We start from the raw sequence: 17,411 nt of genomic DNA on the forward strand, positions 1-17,411 counted from the left end.
GAAGAAAAACACTGAAATACAGCACTCAATCACCTTAACTACTACTAATAATAACACAGAAAAACATGACTTCTCTACATCAATATTCCTATCAATATCCTATCAAGTCACTGAGAGGTTTCTCCAAATTTGGGCTCATCATCTGTCCAATTACATATTATTGTTATTGCCATTATCATTATTATTTTAATGCCCACTAGTGGTACTTATGTTCTGCTCAGGCAAGATCTTTGAAATGACCTCTAAAATACCCTATGTTTTTTTAGATTACAATTATTTAGCATGCAGCTCTTTAACCCTGTACTTTCTAGCATGGTCCTCTCATCTCATATTTGCTGATCATCACTTAGGCCTACCTGCCCTAAGTGCCTCCTCCTAGTCCACATTTTCCTCACATAGTCTGGAGGCTTGTGACTGCTCCTCATCTGAAATGTAATGTAATTATGAAACAATTCGCTTACACAGTGTCATGTCATCTTTATCACAGTGTAAAGTCTCTGTCTCACCTGCTGGTTGGCTTTTTCGCAGCCAACGCTGCAGTGATATGCTGCCCTTTGCTGCCTCCCGGAATTGTCTCTGCCTCTCCTGAATCCGCCTCTTTTTAGTGGGCATCTTGGCTTCAAATAATACCCAAAATAGTGATAGGATTTAGGCATTTAACCATTTTGAATAAAATCATTATTTTATTTTTATCTAGGCCTACGTGAAATTCTGCATCCATTCTAGGCATACGATTTATTTATTTTTTCCCTCGGAAGGGCAACGTGAGTCTAGAAGGGCATATGGGCAGTTGCCTAAGCAAACCCCCTGTGTTTCTACCAAGTATGACCTTGGCATGTTCGCAGTTCCTAGAACAGTCCCAGGAGCTTTCTCTGTGGTGATCCAGCTTTCTCTGTGGTGATCCACACATTCTGTCCTGAGGTGAGCTCTTGAAGTGTTCTGGACCGGTGGCGAAGATTGTAGTGTGTTGTTTGCTTAAACGTCTTCCTTCCTCATCTTTCCTGCGAAACGCCTCTAGGTCAGGCCATTTTGGTGTGAGCTGACTTGAAGTTAGGGTAGGGATGTGCGCAGGTTTCTTCCCATTAGTAACTGTGCAGGTGAGTATCCATGTTCTAATGGTGTGGCTCTGTATGCTAAAAGTGCTTTAGTGTGGTCAGTGTCCTTACTCCAAAGACGCTTGACTGTCTGCACTGCTCGTTCAGCCTTGCCATTCGCTTGTGGGTAGCGAGGGCTGCTGGTGACGTGTGCAAAGCAGCTCTCTTTGGCAAATGTTCTGAATGTCTCTGAAGAGAACTGTGGCCCGTTGTCGAATACAACAGTCTCTGGATATCCATGATGTGCAAAAGCCTCCTTCACAGCACGAACAGTAGCCTCAGATGATGTGACCCTGAGCTCAGCCACCTCTATATATCGCGAGAAGTTATCTATGATGAGCAGGTAGGTCTTGTTGCCCACTCAAACTTGGGACTTGGGACTGTATGAGGGGCTCTCTGTACTGTGTTCTGTATCTCTAACACATTTCACATCTGTCTACTGTCTCTCGAATTTGTGCAGAGATACCTGGCCACCATATAGATGCTTGAACTCTGGCACGGCATTTGGAGATCTCTTGGTGACCTTCATGGAGTTTGTGCATTATTTCCCCTCTGAGTGTCTGAGGGACGACTATCCTCTCACCTTTCATCAGAAGGTCTCCAGCGAGATACAGCTCTGCTCTGACTTGCCAGTAGGGTGCAATCCCTGAGATCAATCTGTGTCTCTGTGGCCATGCTGTTTGACAGTAGTGTGCCACCGTTTTGCAAGTCTCATCAGTTTGTTGTACTTTCTTAATTTCTGCCAGCCTTGTGTCCGTAGCAGGAAGTGAAGACTCAACAGCATCCACAAACACCTGGACCTCTTTTTCAAGCTGTAGGTCGTCGGCAGATGGAGTGTCACTTAGTGAAGCTCTGAACAATGTATCGGCAGTGATGAGGTTCTTGCCTGGCACGTGAACAATGTCATAATCATACCTGAGGAGTCTCAGTCGAAATCTTAAAACTCTAGGAGGGAGGTCATCTAAACCTCTGGTGCTCAACAGAGCAGGGACGTATTAAACAGATATTGCCCCCTGTGCACAATATCAACCCCCCCCTCCTCCTGACCGCGATGCGCGCGTGCACGTGACGTGCGTGTGCAGCCAGCGCGTCTCTCTTTGCTGTCGCTGTGCAGGCTGGTGCACAATTTCACACAATGAAAATGTAGTACATTATGTCATATATTATAACTCAGGCCCACACAGAAATGAATTCCAGCAGCTGTTTTTATTATTAGGCTGTAATCTCCCTTTGCTGTCCAAACAGTCTACAGCAGGGGTTCCCAACCTTTTTCATTAAACGGACCGGACAACAGTTGTCATATTTCTGACGGACCGGGACGTTGATGGTATTTATTTATTTTATTTTTTTTTTTTATTTCAACTTTATTTGTTATAGAGGGACAGTGTACACTAATTGACATTTTACAAAGAAAAATGTAAATGCACCCAATTATAGCCAAAAGGCTAGTTTCCATTGGTAGTCCCCCTGCCAGAAGGAGCATGGCAAAATTACCTATTAATTAAAAGAATAAATTACAGCAAAAAAGCAAGCAAAACAAAAATAAAACAATTACAATATATATATAAGAAAACAGATGTGTTACACATCTGTCTACAACCCTCCCAAACCCAACACACACACATCCACAAAAGATACACACACACACACACACACACACACACACACCAGAAGCACGCACACCAGAGATACACACACACACACACACACTCACACACACACACACACAGACACACACACCAGAAGCACGCACACCAGAGACACACACACACACACACACACACACACACACTCCAACAATCACACTCTTCCAATCTCATACTCTAATGCTGACAGACTTAGCTGTCTATCAGCCATTTCTTTAATTTTAATTTGAATGAACTATAAGAACTAGACTCTCTTATGTTTTGTGGGATTGTATTCCACTCACCAGCTGCTTTATAAGTGAAAACTGATTGACCAAAAGTTGATTTCTTGTAAGGCACTGCACAATCACCTCTAGCAGCCCCTCTAGTAACATTGGTTACAGATTATCTAAATTGCAGTAGGCTGCAGAGTGGTGGTGGAGCTAAGCTGTGTCGGATTTTATATACAAGACAACAATTTTTAAACATTACAAGATTGTTCCAACTTAGAAGCCTATATTTGTTAAGTATTGGACAGTGATGAAAAGATCTTGGTTTTTTATCTAAAATCTTGACAGCTTGTTTATATAAAGATATTATTGGCTTTAATGTCATGGAGTTTGCAGTGGCCCATGTTGGTAGACAGTAATTAATATGTGACATTATAAGAGAGAACATGTACATTTTTTGAGAGGTGCTGCTGATCATATTACGGGATGTTGATGGTATTTTGTGAGAGGTGCTGCTGATCATGATGGTATTTTGTGAGGTGCTGTTGATCATATTACGGGGGTTTGGGCCGAGGTGTCTCTCCCGGGAAAATGTGGAAATTCTGGCTGTTAAATAAATACACCCTTTTTTTAACGCAGTTTGGAAGGGATATACAAACTTTAACAGAGCAAGCAGGGCCCGTTTTCTGTCTGACTCAAGTGACGTGAACATTGGCTGTACCTGAATGATAAGGTTTTCACTTCATTGCTGCTTGACACTCCCTTGCATGGAGACATATTTCACGTTAACAGTGGAGATGTTAGCAAAACTATAGTGTTTGGTAAATGGAGATGCAGATCATCTCCCTAATTAATTTATTTGTGCAACAGACCACATTATGCGCTCACTCCAGCGAGACGAGTGAAATAAACGTAGGCCTATTTTAAATCTGTCATCGGCATCGTCATAGGCTATTTGCTACGATATAAGCTACTGTTAGGCCCACAACAAGTCGCGATTTATTAGGCTATCCAATCGCTATGCTTTTTTCTTGAACATTGCAGGAATCCACTTCATTCACCTACCCAGGAGTGGTTCAGTTTGTCAGTTTCACTTTCGCAAACACGCATACACATTGCATGAGCACTCACCACTTCCACCTAATGTTATGCCTCTATATTTTATAAATTAAGAAGTCTTTCTTGATAAGGAAAACATTTAGTTTATTTTTCTTTCGGTCCGCGGTTCCATAACACCATTCAGTTGTGCCGCAAATTAACAGACAGAAGTACCGGGCATAATCTAGCCTAAATTCATGGCATTATTTTTTTTAAATCCGAGGCCCCCCATTGGCTCAGGGCCCCTGTGCACGTGCACACTTGGCAAAGGCCATGATCCGTCCCTGCAACAGAGGGACCAAGGGCTTATGGTCAGTGAAGAGTGAAGTGCAGCCCTTGCAGGTAAGATGTTAGTCTTTCATACGCCCACGTTACTCCCAGTGCCTCCTTTTCAATTTGTGCGTAGCGCTTTTCTGCAGTGTTCGAATTATACTGTGAGCTTCGAGGGGTACAGCTATTTCGACTCTCCATTTTATATAGGCTTACACACATGATTTCACACTTGTAGATCACAGTCAATTTTCCTTCAAAATATAGGTCATATGACCGTGGCTGGCTGGCCGACAAGTTAAAAGAAACTAGTCATACTAGCAAGCACAATATACCTCACACGTTATGGCAAGGGTTGAATTTGGGTTAACACTGTTTCAAGGTGCGCCCCATGCATAAAATTGCGCGCCACAGTAAAAAAATATTTTTTGGTATAGCAATGCAAACATGGAAACGCATACAGACCAATAGCACGGAAATGGCAAACATACAACTTAAATTTAAGACCCAGAATTGTTTACAGATGGGCCACAGTAAGTCTCCCGTTTAATAGCCAAGTTCACCTAGCCTAAAACAAGGCCTGCCTTTGGTTCATTTGATTTGTTTTTCTTGGATAGCCTAAGCCTACCAAACATCAAGCAAATAAAAAAAAATGACTTGTTCACTGTTGGAAAACAATCTTCACGTTGTTTAGCCTAGGCAATTCATATAATGTAGCCTAGTAGGCAATTCATATAATGTGCGCCTGGTGTTATATCACAAAACGTTTGTGCAGCAATACGCTTTTAAGAAAGGCTGATCTCTAATAATGGCAACAAGGAAAGACATTTCAGGTCCAATTGATCATTATATGTTCATATAGGGTTTCAAACAAACTGCAGGTACGTTGTAATTATGGGTGTATGAGAATTTGCTTAAAAAAGGTTGAGAACCACTTATCTACATGCAAAATTCCCTGAATATTAGTGCAGATTCCCTCTTGTTAAGACATTAATGCACAAAATGATAAATCGCCTCATTAAACCTCTCCCCGTGTCAGTATATCTATGGAACTCCTCCTATGGCGTGTGATTGTAGGCCTGATTTTTAAGCTAAGCAGCAGCGATGGTCGTGGCTGCTGAGTGGAAGGGAGACCTCCGGGGCAATTCCATGGAAATGTTTTTGTCACATCCATAGTAATGCCAATAAAATGTGATGGTATGGTATAATGGGAATGATTACATGAAATTTGAGGATTTGCTATTTTTGGCTGAAGAATGTAAATGAGAAAAAATTCACAAAAAAATTATTTTATCATTTACATCATACAAATGCCAAGGCATTTCACTGGCGTTATGGATGTGACAAAAAGTCAATTTTCCGTGGAATTTCCCTCCGGTTAAACCATAGCGATCTTGCTACTAAGGTTGGCTATGTTACAAAGGCAGTGAAATATTAGACAAATGGACAGTTGGCCACCGCTTGTTAACCGATTCGTATATCAGGCTTTTGCAGCCTACACTGTGCATTTGTTTTAATTCGTCAGTATTATATTATAGCAACGAACACAGTCTGAACGTACCAGAGAAATGGAACAGCCCAATGGGGTGAGGGTTTGAAAATCATATTTCATTAGATTATATCCTGAATTGTTGGTATGTGATGGTAATACTACATTTAATTACGTGCAATATTGGATAACATTACTTTTTTTGTACTATTATTTAAAAAACTATATTTTCATCCCTTTTGGGAGGGTCCAAGTCTCATCTATGGGGGTCGGACCCCCCCAATACCCCCGTAATTCGAACCGTGTGTGTGTGTTGAAGAATCCCGTTTGCTGTTCTACATCATTATGTCAATATGATATTTCATGTTTGCTTGTTTGTTTGTGAGGCTTAGGTTCTATAGAGACAGGACTGACTGACAGAACACAGAACACCTGCCTTCACATTCCTGATATTAATTCAAGATCACTGTATGATCACACACACACACACACAAACCATTAAGCAGTTATTGAACATGAGATGACATTCTTTAATTCAGAGCTCTCATCAAACACAATAATAGCAGTACATTTTAGATTCAGATCTGACCTCCACATTTATATAATAATTGAATTTAATCATTCATTTTAATTTACATTCATTGTGTTTTAGAGGTTTTTTTTTTGTTGTATATTTAAAGTTACATTTCAGTGTGTAAATTCAAATGCTCTCCATGAAAACTGTTACTGATATAAAATTCTGCCACCAGGAGTTTGTTATCATGCAATTAGCTTCAGTTGCTGGACCATATTCTGAAAGGCATCATGTACATTTATAATGAATCTTATCGTTGTGCTGTGACAAATATTGACCTTCACATTTCCACAGTTGGATACAGTAGCATTGAATATTAAGTGAAAATGTCAAAAGTGTGTGAAATCACTCTCGTTTCTAAAGGCTTGTGGTAAAGTTGATTAATTCTGTTCATGGGGAGTCTGTGTGCCAATAGTGCTAAATAGTGTAATAGTAGTGTAGTATTCTCAAATGTCAAACAAGTTTAATAATTAACATTCTATGACTTGATGCAAGACAGAGGGGTCATATGAGTGAAAATAGTGTAAATAAATAAATAATAATAATTTAGAAATGATATTACAGTCACATAATAGGGATGGTTAATGATTTATTTGGTTGTCACACATTCAAAACAAATTTTGGTCCAATACCACAATTATCGGATTGTACATACTACCACACATGCACACACACACACACACACACACACACACACACACACACACACAACCACACACAACCACTCTCTGATCACACATACTACCTCACAACACAACTCTCCGGCCACATGCACTACCACACACTGCCAAATTGTACTGATGAACCTGATAGGTTAAATGAGGTGAGGTTGGAGGTGAGCATTAGCACAACTTTAACTTTTGATGTCCACATTCGTATTATTTCTTTGACATACAAAAATACATGTTTTTGCTGTCATAAGACATTTTATCTCCTATAAACTGTCTATTTTATCTTCTATAAACTGTGCTGCTCTACTCTTACTGAGGCCTTCACTGGTAACATCCTCAGAGGCACATTTCTGGAAGTACAGAAGTATGGAAACACTCTCTCAGTGAAAGTGTGTGTGAGAGTGTGTAGGTGTGTGTTATTATCAGGGTCAGAGAATGACAGCTCTCCTCTGTCCCAGTCCAGCTGCACTCTGATCCTCTGGAGTTTCTGCTGCACTGTGAGGAGAGTGGAGGCGTGAGGAGAAGCAGCTGCTCCATATGCAGCACCATTATACCCCACACGCCACCGTCCACTCCTGGAGAATATGTTTCCCTTCCTCTGGAGAGACTCTGCCATCACACCCACACTCCACCCTGTGTTCTCTCCAACCTCCACATCCCAACAGTGAGTCCCTGAGTTAAAGCCCTCAGAGCCCAGGACACTGGCATAGTGATCAACTCTCTCTGGGTTATCAGGAAGCTGCTGCTCCTCATCACCACGTCTCACACTGGTCAGATCCTCAGACAGGAGGAGTCGTGGGTTTGCAGTGTTGGGATCCAGAGTCACAGGAGCTGCAGAGAGAAAGAACACACACATGAGCTGAACACTGAGTGATGTGTGATGAGGATGTGAATGACACACACACTACCACAATCTTCAATCACACACACACACTACCTCACTCTTCAATCACACACACACACACACACACACACTAGCACTCTGAACACATCACACACACACTCTGATCACAGAGAGGAGGGATGTTAGTGGAATGATGAGGAGTGACGTCTCATACACTACTTACACACACACACACACACACACACACACACACACACACTGACACACACACACAGACACCCAAGCACAAACACAAACATACACACACACTACCACTCTCTGATCACATATATTAGCACTGATCACACACACACACACACACACACACACACACACACACACACACACACACACACACACACACACACACTCACACACTACCTCTCTCTGATCAGATATACTAACACTGGTCTCTCTCTCTCTCACACACACACACACACACATACATACACACACACAAACACACACAGCACAAACATACACACACACAGAAACACACACACACACACACACACTACCTCTCTCTGATCAGATACTAACACTGGTCTCACACACACACACACACACACACAAACACACTACCTCTCTCTGATCAGATATACTAACACTGGTCTCTCTCTCTCTCTCACACACACACACACACAACTCAAGCACACACACACACACACACACACACACAAACACAAAAACAAACACACAAACACACACACACACACACACACACACACACACACACAGACACACACACACACACACACACACACACACACACACACACACACACACACACACACTACCTCTCTCTGATCAGATATACTAACACTGGCCTCTCTCTCTCACACACACACAGGGGCGGAGCTACGTGGTGGCCAGGGGGGGCCACGGCCACCACTGGTCAAAGCTTGGCCACCCTGCTGGCCCCCCCAGCTCTGTTCAGTGAAAAGTAAAAAAGAAAAAAATAATTGCTGCCGTTTTCGACGGCACTTTGCCAACACTTTGCAAAGCAGGGACTGAACCAATTACTGCACTCTAGTGTAGCCCACGGTTGTGATCAAATCGTGATAGGCTAGGCCTAGTGCAGCAGCAGCAGCGGGACAATTCAAGTCATCTGTTAAAAACACTGACTACTACTTAACCTCATGCAGTAACAACATGAGTTGATGATGAGTTGGAACATTAATGCTAATAAGATGTTAGAATGTGTCACGAATCATAGCCAAGTGAGCTGCGTTGGGCTGTCCTTAGGTAGGCTCTGACATTGACGTGTGGGGCTGATCAGAAATAATCGGATGCCTGCGGTAACGCTGTTACAAAAATATTTCGATAAAATTCGGGTGAAATGCAAGCATATTAGGCACATATTGCTCCAATAAAAGTAGGCTAATGGGGCCTAGGCTAGGCTACTTTATATAAAAAAACATAATTTGCTGACTGCGTGTTGTTCTTGCCATAGCTGGTCAGGCAGAGGCTGCTTTGCCTGAGTTCTTTGTTACATTGCCCCAGAACTGTTCATCGCAGCGAGATGAAACTTTAATTGCGTGACAGAGCAGAAGTGGGGCTTTCCAACGAGACTAAACTCTTGCCTGTGCGATCAAGTATGAAAACAAAACAAAAAATCATGAAATTAAATCAAATTGATTATACCTGCGCACCCATTAGGCTACTCTCGTTTGAATTACTCGCGAACCCGTGATCGCATAGATATGGCAAGCATATCAGAAGAAAGAGGAGAGACAGGGCTATATATTGGTACCAAGTATATCGATGCTTCTGGGCTATAAAAACAGACAACGTGACTGCAAAATAACATCATGTACAAAAACCAACTATCGTTTGAATTAGGCCCTATTCACGAACCCGTGATCGGATAGATATGCCACGCATGTCAGATGAAAGAGGAGATACAGAGCTATCATTTGATACCAAGTACATCCTTCTGGGTTATAAAACAGACGAAATGACATCAAAATAATAACTTCATATAGCTCCACTTACCCCACGTTTTGTGTGTTGTAGTGGCCAGGCATGTTCATAATCCAGCTATCATGTGTTTCTCTATGGCAAAGTATGTTCATAATGCGGTTTTGAGATCCCAGCAAATTCCTGCATGGCATCCAATTCGAGACTCACATTGCATCCCAATTTATTCGACAAACAAACACCTTTTTGCCTTCACTTTGTTCATGACAATGCAGTAAAAAGTTGTTTTAGAATCATCATGAGTGTACACACAGAACACGCAAACTCGGGTTCGGTCAGGTCAGATCAGTTCGTGTCACAGATATGGAGCGCAGAAAGGGCATTTTTCATTACTACATAAAAATGGCGTTTATTTCAGTCTAGGGTTCTAAGGGTAAATTTCTTAATTCAGATCCATGTTACTTACAGCCAAGTACTTAGAGTGGATATCAGAAAGAAATATAGTTTGGCCATCAGTATAAGATTAAATATCTGAATTCAATATTTGTAGTATTTATTATTGTTCTTTAACATCATTTGAATCATATCATATCATTATCATAATGTACTTTTTTATAGCATTGGCTTATGGAAAATGATTTGGAGTGGACAACAAACTGACCTGTGTATCAGTGTTGGCTTTACACAATTTATTACCATTATTAAAATAGGCTATCTTCAAAACTTTTTGAGTAGTTTTTAAATAGTAGTTTTGATTCCCAAGTGCCACCCCAATAAAAAGTCTGGACCCAGCTGGCCCCCCCTATAAAATAATCCTGGCTACGCCCCTGCACACACACACACACACACACTACCTCCCTCTGATCAGATATACTAACACTGGTCTCTCTCTCACAGACACACACACACACACACACACACACACACACACACACATACACACACACACACACACACACACACACACACACACTACATTAGATATATTAGCACTGGTCACACACACACACACACACACACACACACCAGGGTTTCCGTGGTTGGGCAATTGCCGGACATTGGCAGGAAAAAAATGAAATGTCCGACAAAATTAAATCTCTCCGGTCAAATTGTTCAATTGAAATTGGCTAATAATCCCATCAATTAACAATCCCACACAATCTGAATTTGAGAATAAGCCTAAAATGTAGGCCTATACTAAAGCAATAATACGTCCTCTGGCTATGTTTTAAATGAACAGGATCTACCGTTTGAAAGTTATTAAACAACACGCATAGCCTATGCTGCATTTCAAATAGGAAGCGCACGCTTAAAACGTCCATGTTAAACAACGAACAAATGAGTGAGATGGTTCAAACATGGCCAGGCCCAGGCAGACTAGCCTTAAAAGTTTTTTCAGAGGTCAGACGCGATGGATGATGATAAATTAGTAACGTCTCAGCCTGGCCAGGTCAGCTCCACCACCAGATAAAAAACAGAAGTGTCGGGCGTAGGCCCATCTGTCGGAATCAGTGACGTTGGAAGTGGAGTTGCGGGGGGTGCGGCCGCACCAAGACTGTCATTCTCCGTGTAGACTGTACACCCATGGTACACTAGACATGCAACTGTGTTCTGTAGGCCTACCAAAAGCATATTCTCTGTCTATGATCTGCAGGGTGAGGGCCTCTTCGACGAGGAGATAGTTGGTCCGCGGATAACTTGCGGGCACAATCAATGGTATCAACCGCGGACCGAAAAAGAAACTAAACATTACCCAGAATAGGATATATTTCTTAATTTATAGTTAGGCCTATCAAATAAACAGATATATTAGGGGGTAGTGGTGTGAGCGCTCATTCTTGTGTGTGCATATCTGCGCAAGTGAAACAGTTGAACCACTGGAGATAAAGGTAGCAGCAACAAACAACGTAGCCCATTTAAAACAACGAACGAAGCGGATTCTTGCTGTCCATGAAAACATAGATAGGCTACTGACTAGATCTGACTTGGGCAGCCGTGGCCTACTGGTTAGCACTTCGGACTTGTAACCGGAGGGTTGCCGGTTCGAACCCTGACCAGTAGGCGCGGCTGAAGTGCCCCTTGAGCAAGGCATCTAACCCCTCACTGCTCCCCGAGCTCCGCTGTTGTTGCAGGCAGCTCACTGCGCCGGGATTAGTGTGTGCTTCATCTCACTGTGTGTTCACTGTGTGCTGAGTGTGTTTCACTAATTCACAGATTGTGATAAATGCAGAGACCAAATTTCCCTCACGGGATCAAAAGAGTATATATACTTATACTTATACTAATTAAGAAGCGATAATAGGATATTTGACCGGCATATCATCAAAATGTCCAGAAAATGAAACCTCTGCCGGTCACTTTGACCGGGACCATTTTTTTCTAGTGGAAACTCTGACACACACACATACACACATACACACACACATACACACACACTACCTCTCTGTTATCAGATATATTAGCACTGGTCACACACACAGAAACACACACACACACACACACTACCTCTCCTTTATCAGATATACTAGCACTAGTCACACACGTGTGCACAGACACACACAGACAGACACAAACACACCCCAAGCCTAACACTGACTAGGCCCAGGCTGTATTCTGACCCAGGGCTGCCCTGTAGAGCTCTGCTAGGCCCTGGGCAGCATGCGGACACCCACCCTCACCACTGTCCCCACCCTAACCCTCACATTGACTCCAGCATAGGCCCAGGAAACTTTAATGTCCCCGAGGGGCAATTGGTTTTAACAGCCAGCAGTACAAATATGCCGTACGACATCCTACAAGACATACACATCAAAACATGTAAGACACATACAGAGACAAGTAACATTTAAGACACATACAGAGACAAATAAATAAACAAGGCTATCTTAAATATAAGTATAAATAGTAGTTTAAAAACTATTTGTTAATCAGGGAAATGGCAGTGGGGACAAATTAATTCTTAAACCTTGTTGTCCTACATCTTGGCATTGTATACCTCCGCCCTGAGGGGAGGAGTCTAAACTCCCCAAACAGGGGGTGGCTGGGGTCCGCAACAACCGAATAAGCTTTCCTGGTCGTTCTGGTGTCAAAGATATGGTGGAGGTCAGTAAAATTAGTCAATTGAAAAAATATAATGTCCGCAACACTGCTTTTGACTCAGGCCTGAAGAAGACCCAGCAGGGTCGAAACGTTGCCTGTTGTGCATTAAATATATGGGAGTCAAAAGCAGTGTTGCAGACATTATATTTTTTCAATTGAGTAAGTTTGTCTTTTGTCCTGCACCTGCCAGATGTGGGATGTGCACACGATAACTGTTTGCTGAACAGTAAAATTAGTGCCAGCAATCTTACTACATACTTTAACAATGCTCTCCAGTCTGTTTTTGTTCTTCATAGACAATGGCCAGCTAATAAAAGAAAAGGTTAAAACAGACTCAATAAAACAGGTGTAGAACATCCTCATAAAAGTAGGATCAATGTTAAAGTTCCTCAGTTTCCTAAAAAAGTGCATACGCTGGTGGGCTTTGGAACATACCGTGTCGCATTGTGACTCAACATTTAATTCACTGTCCATTTTTATCCTTAAGTATTTGTACTCCTCAACCCTTTCAACACTGCCCAGTTATGACTGCAGGGGGAAGAGGGGGGCGTTGTTTCCTAAAATCAATTATCATTTCCTTTGTCTTTGTCACATTTATGTTTAAAAAGGAGTCATTGCACCATGTGCTGACATCACTCACCACTGGCCCATGGTCAATGTCATTGTCCTTAAGTAAAGAGACAATGACAGAGTCGTCCGCACATTTCAGCGCATGCCTGCCCTCATGGTGAGATTGACATTCATTAGTATATAAAACAAACAGAAGTGGAGAGAGGACACAACCCTGGGGTGATCCAGTGGAAGATAATGGGGCATCAGAGAAAACGTTATTAACTTTCACCCTTTGAGATCTGAAAGTTAAAAAGTCAACCAGCCATGCTATTAGCCCTAAATTAATGTTGTGAAGCCTATCTTTGTAAGCCTATCTGCTAAAATATGAGGTTGTATACAATTAAAAGCCGAAGAGAAATCAACAAAAATTAGTCTTGCCCTGCAGAGCTGCCCTGGGCCCCAGGGTTCCTGCAAACACCCACCCACACCTCAGACCTAACCCTGACTCCAAACATGACTCTCACATTTTAGATATTCTGTTTGTCCATTTGAAATATAAGGATAAAACAGATATTTTCATGACTACAATGACAAATAATGCACTTATCATTGTCACATAAAAGCATCTTAGCAAACAGCAAAAATGGATTCAGCAGAAAAAATACCCCTAGAATAGTCTGTTTGCCAACTTTTACTCAAAAATGCCAGAGGTTGTTAGCCTAATAAAAGTCCCAGGACAACGTGGTGGTAACATAACTACGTATGCGTGCAGCTATAAGTCAAAATGGTGTTGTTCACCATCACGCAACCCTAGGCCCATATAACACTGCACACATTCCTGACACCTTACATGACACGCTCACTAATGTTCAGAGACCAGAGCAGACCAGATACGTCATCATATGGGACAATGTTAGTTTCCATAGGGCAGCTTTGGTCCGCAACTGGTTTATAGAACACCCACTCTTCACTGTACTCAACCTACCCCATACTATCCTTTCTTGAATCCAATTGAAGAGTTCTTCTCTGCCTGCCGCTGGAAGGTCTATGACCGTCATCCCCCTCAACGCACAGCCCTTTTACAGGCAATGGAGGAGGCATGTGGGGATATTGACCAGGCATCATGTCAGGCCTGGATACGGCATTCCAGAATATATTTTTCCCGGAGCCTTGGACTACAGGACATTGCATGTGATGCAAAATGTTGTGGCCGGACCCAGGGAGACGACACGATGTAGACTGATTATTTTTTGTCTCAGTGAAATTACTATTTTGTGTTTCGACTTGATGTGTGTAAATAAACACCAATACTTGATGTTTGGATCCCTGTATGTTTACAGAACTATGACAAAAGTATTACCTCAATCTGACATAGCCTACCTTGTGCAAAGAGAAAGCAAAAGCTAGATGTGTTTTTATTTATACCATCAGTGTGTAGTTGACACATTGTGTGCTTATCAATGTGATGGCTTGTGTTAACTGTTTGATACGAAAATACAATTTTTACGAAGGTGTGAAGAATAACCCCTGGACAAATGTAACTGTACCATCTACTCCAGTAGCAGTCTATCCTCTCCTCATTCCTAACATTGCTTATGTGTGTTTGGTTATGTGGAAACAGCAGGCTACTCACTGTACTGAATAATCTCCTGCATCTTCTCCCAGACTCTGAACTTCAGGTTGCCCAGGTGCTTTGCCATGTTGATCAGAGCTCCTGATACCCTCTCTGGATCCTGCAGTGTGCACTGGGCTCTGGAATAACATTCAGGAGTCAGTGCTGCTGTGGGTTTGGGTTCAGAACCACAGAGAAGAGAGAGAGACAGGAGGCAGATCACTCACCTTTCCACTGTGCTCTTGTAGTTCTGGAAAATAAGAATAGAAAGAATATGTCAGCCATTATTGTTATAATTAGGTATTTTGGAAATTGTACAATCCTGCCCCCCTCCTCCATGTCAAGCTTAAGGTTTTCATTTTTTGATTGTAAAGTAACAAGTAAAGTGATTATTAAACAGATGATTTTATCCAAAGTGCACACAGACTTGGAAATTAACCAGGGAGGACAACAGATTGTCTATAATGCTACCAATCCACCAATACACCCACACGTTTATAAAATATGTATCCTCACCCTAACTAATCATTAGTGCATGTGTATGTAACAACTGTTAAATAATGGAAATAGTACTTCATCAACAAAATATTATTGCATAATTTTAAGTATTAACAATTCATAAACATATTTTAGATATAGGCTTATTTACTATGAACAAACCAGCGTGGCTCGGACATGCTGACAGGGAAATGTGTTACTATTATGCTTACCTTCATGCAGTGCATTATGGGAGAAATGTACGGCTAAGATACTGGTTAAGCTCCCTAATGTTATGCGTTAATCACCGGTGAGTGACTTGTAATGTATGTGTGTAAACTAGCCGGCTGTTGTGTTGTCGGGATGAAAGGGTTTATGTTACGGGATGCCACCCAGGTTGTGTAGTATAGCCACTGGATATAAGCTGACTCATTCCAAGATGTGTGTATTGCTCTCGGTAAATGCTGGTAATAAACTGCCAAGAAAGCAAGTATTCTTTGCCTTGTCACATGTGTGTACAAATACTTTATTTATGAGAATTAACATAGGTGCAATGCTTTACAAATGATGAACAAAGCATTTTGTAATAGTTTGCAATTGGTTTATAATGGGAAACTGATTTCACTTATAAGTGGTTATTTTATTATTTATTAAGTATAAATCATGTACTTACAAACATAGTTTTTGGATAGGCTCTTATAACTGTGTGAACAAATGCTTTACTGATGATAAATTATGCATGAACAACAAATTACTAATGATGACCAAACTATTAACTAATAAGTAACAAAGGCTTAATAAATGATGAATTGTGTGTAGTTATTATAAAGTGTTAACACGATAGCAGTTATGTGATATATTTGTCAAACTAGCTTTCAGCTTAGATCTGTGCGCATTCTTGGTGTTGGGATGATGTTGGCCAATCGTGAAACGTGGAGATGCACAGACTGCCTATATTCAAGAATGATTACTTCCACATTTATGAGCGATAGCGTAATCTAGGTACACTGCAGTCATTTTTACTGTCTAGCCTACAACATCAAATTCATCGATTGTCATCAGATGTTGTATGGTATGCACGTCCATAGTGGTGTATTTGCACGCACAGCACTGTTAAAGCGCCTGTGAGATCCAAAATGTTTGGAGAGGCGGAGCGCCCACTCCTACACGTGAGATAACTTAGTTTCAAGATAACTGATTGGTCAGTAGGCAGTAGTTTTACACGATTTGAGCTATAACTTAGCACATAACCTGTTCCGACCTGGTTTGGTTGGCAGTATAAGACACCATGGTGATACAGCGACGCTAAAACAGAGCCACTTTTGTGTCACAGCATACCCTGGCTTTGAGCACAACATACCTCGCTAACCCACTAATCGAGCTTCATAGTATACCCCACTGCAGAGGGACAACTCGGTACAACCACGACCTTCTGACATCTGATTGGCCAAGTACCCTGACCATCACCACCTCATTGTTTTGTTGCTGACTAAACATTGGACAGCTGACAGGATACTGACTGCAAAGATATCCTCCTCCTCCTTCTCCTCAGATCAGACAGAGAAACTATATTCCCAAAACATTTGCTAACCTCTGCAAAAACTGAACAATCCCTTCAAAACAGTTGTCCCTGTGCTCAGAACTAAACACTGTCTTTGTATCATCTCACAAAGCAGTCTAAATAAAACACTACTGAGCAGTCATTAGACACTGCATCAAAAAATGGAAAACACAGTGTTCAGGGCTCATATAGCTCCAGGAGACATTGCCGTTGTTTACAATACAGTGAATGCATTTTGCATCTATGAAACAAAACA

The 17,411-nt window shown here is 41.6% G+C and overlaps 1 protein-coding gene across 2 annotated transcripts in view; it reads right to left on the minus strand.

The window, feature by feature from the left end:
• LOC143100173 (nuclear factor 7, brain-like) overlaps positions 1–17,411 on the minus strand; it is a 67,974-nt gene that overhangs the window by 46,314 nt on the left and 4,249 nt on the right. Inside the window, exons 4-6 of one of the 2 annotated variants that reach the window (XM_076263143.1) lie at positions 15,345–15,367; positions 15,139–15,257; positions 7,384–7,882 (exon numbers count right to left, since the gene is read on the minus strand). In XM_076263143.1, the coding sequence (XP_076119258.1) occupies positions 7,384–7,882; positions 15,139–15,257; positions 15,345–15,367 (641 nt within the window). Of the gene's footprint in view, positions 1–7,161; positions 7,883–15,138; positions 15,258–15,344; positions 15,368–17,411 lie in introns of those variants that run through there. The other variant, XM_076263142.1, reaches the window with a different exon arrangement.

This window comes from Alosa pseudoharengus, unplaced genomic scaffold (genome assembly GCF_046254945.1).
Source record: "Alosa pseudoharengus isolate Yale_2024_CS ecotype anadromous, Long Island Sound unplaced genomic scaffold, YU_APseudo_1.1 YU_APseudo_1.1_scf_3, whole genome shotgun sequence".
NCBI lineage: Eukaryota > Metazoa > Chordata > Actinopteri > Clupeiformes > Clupeidae > Alosa > Alosa pseudoharengus.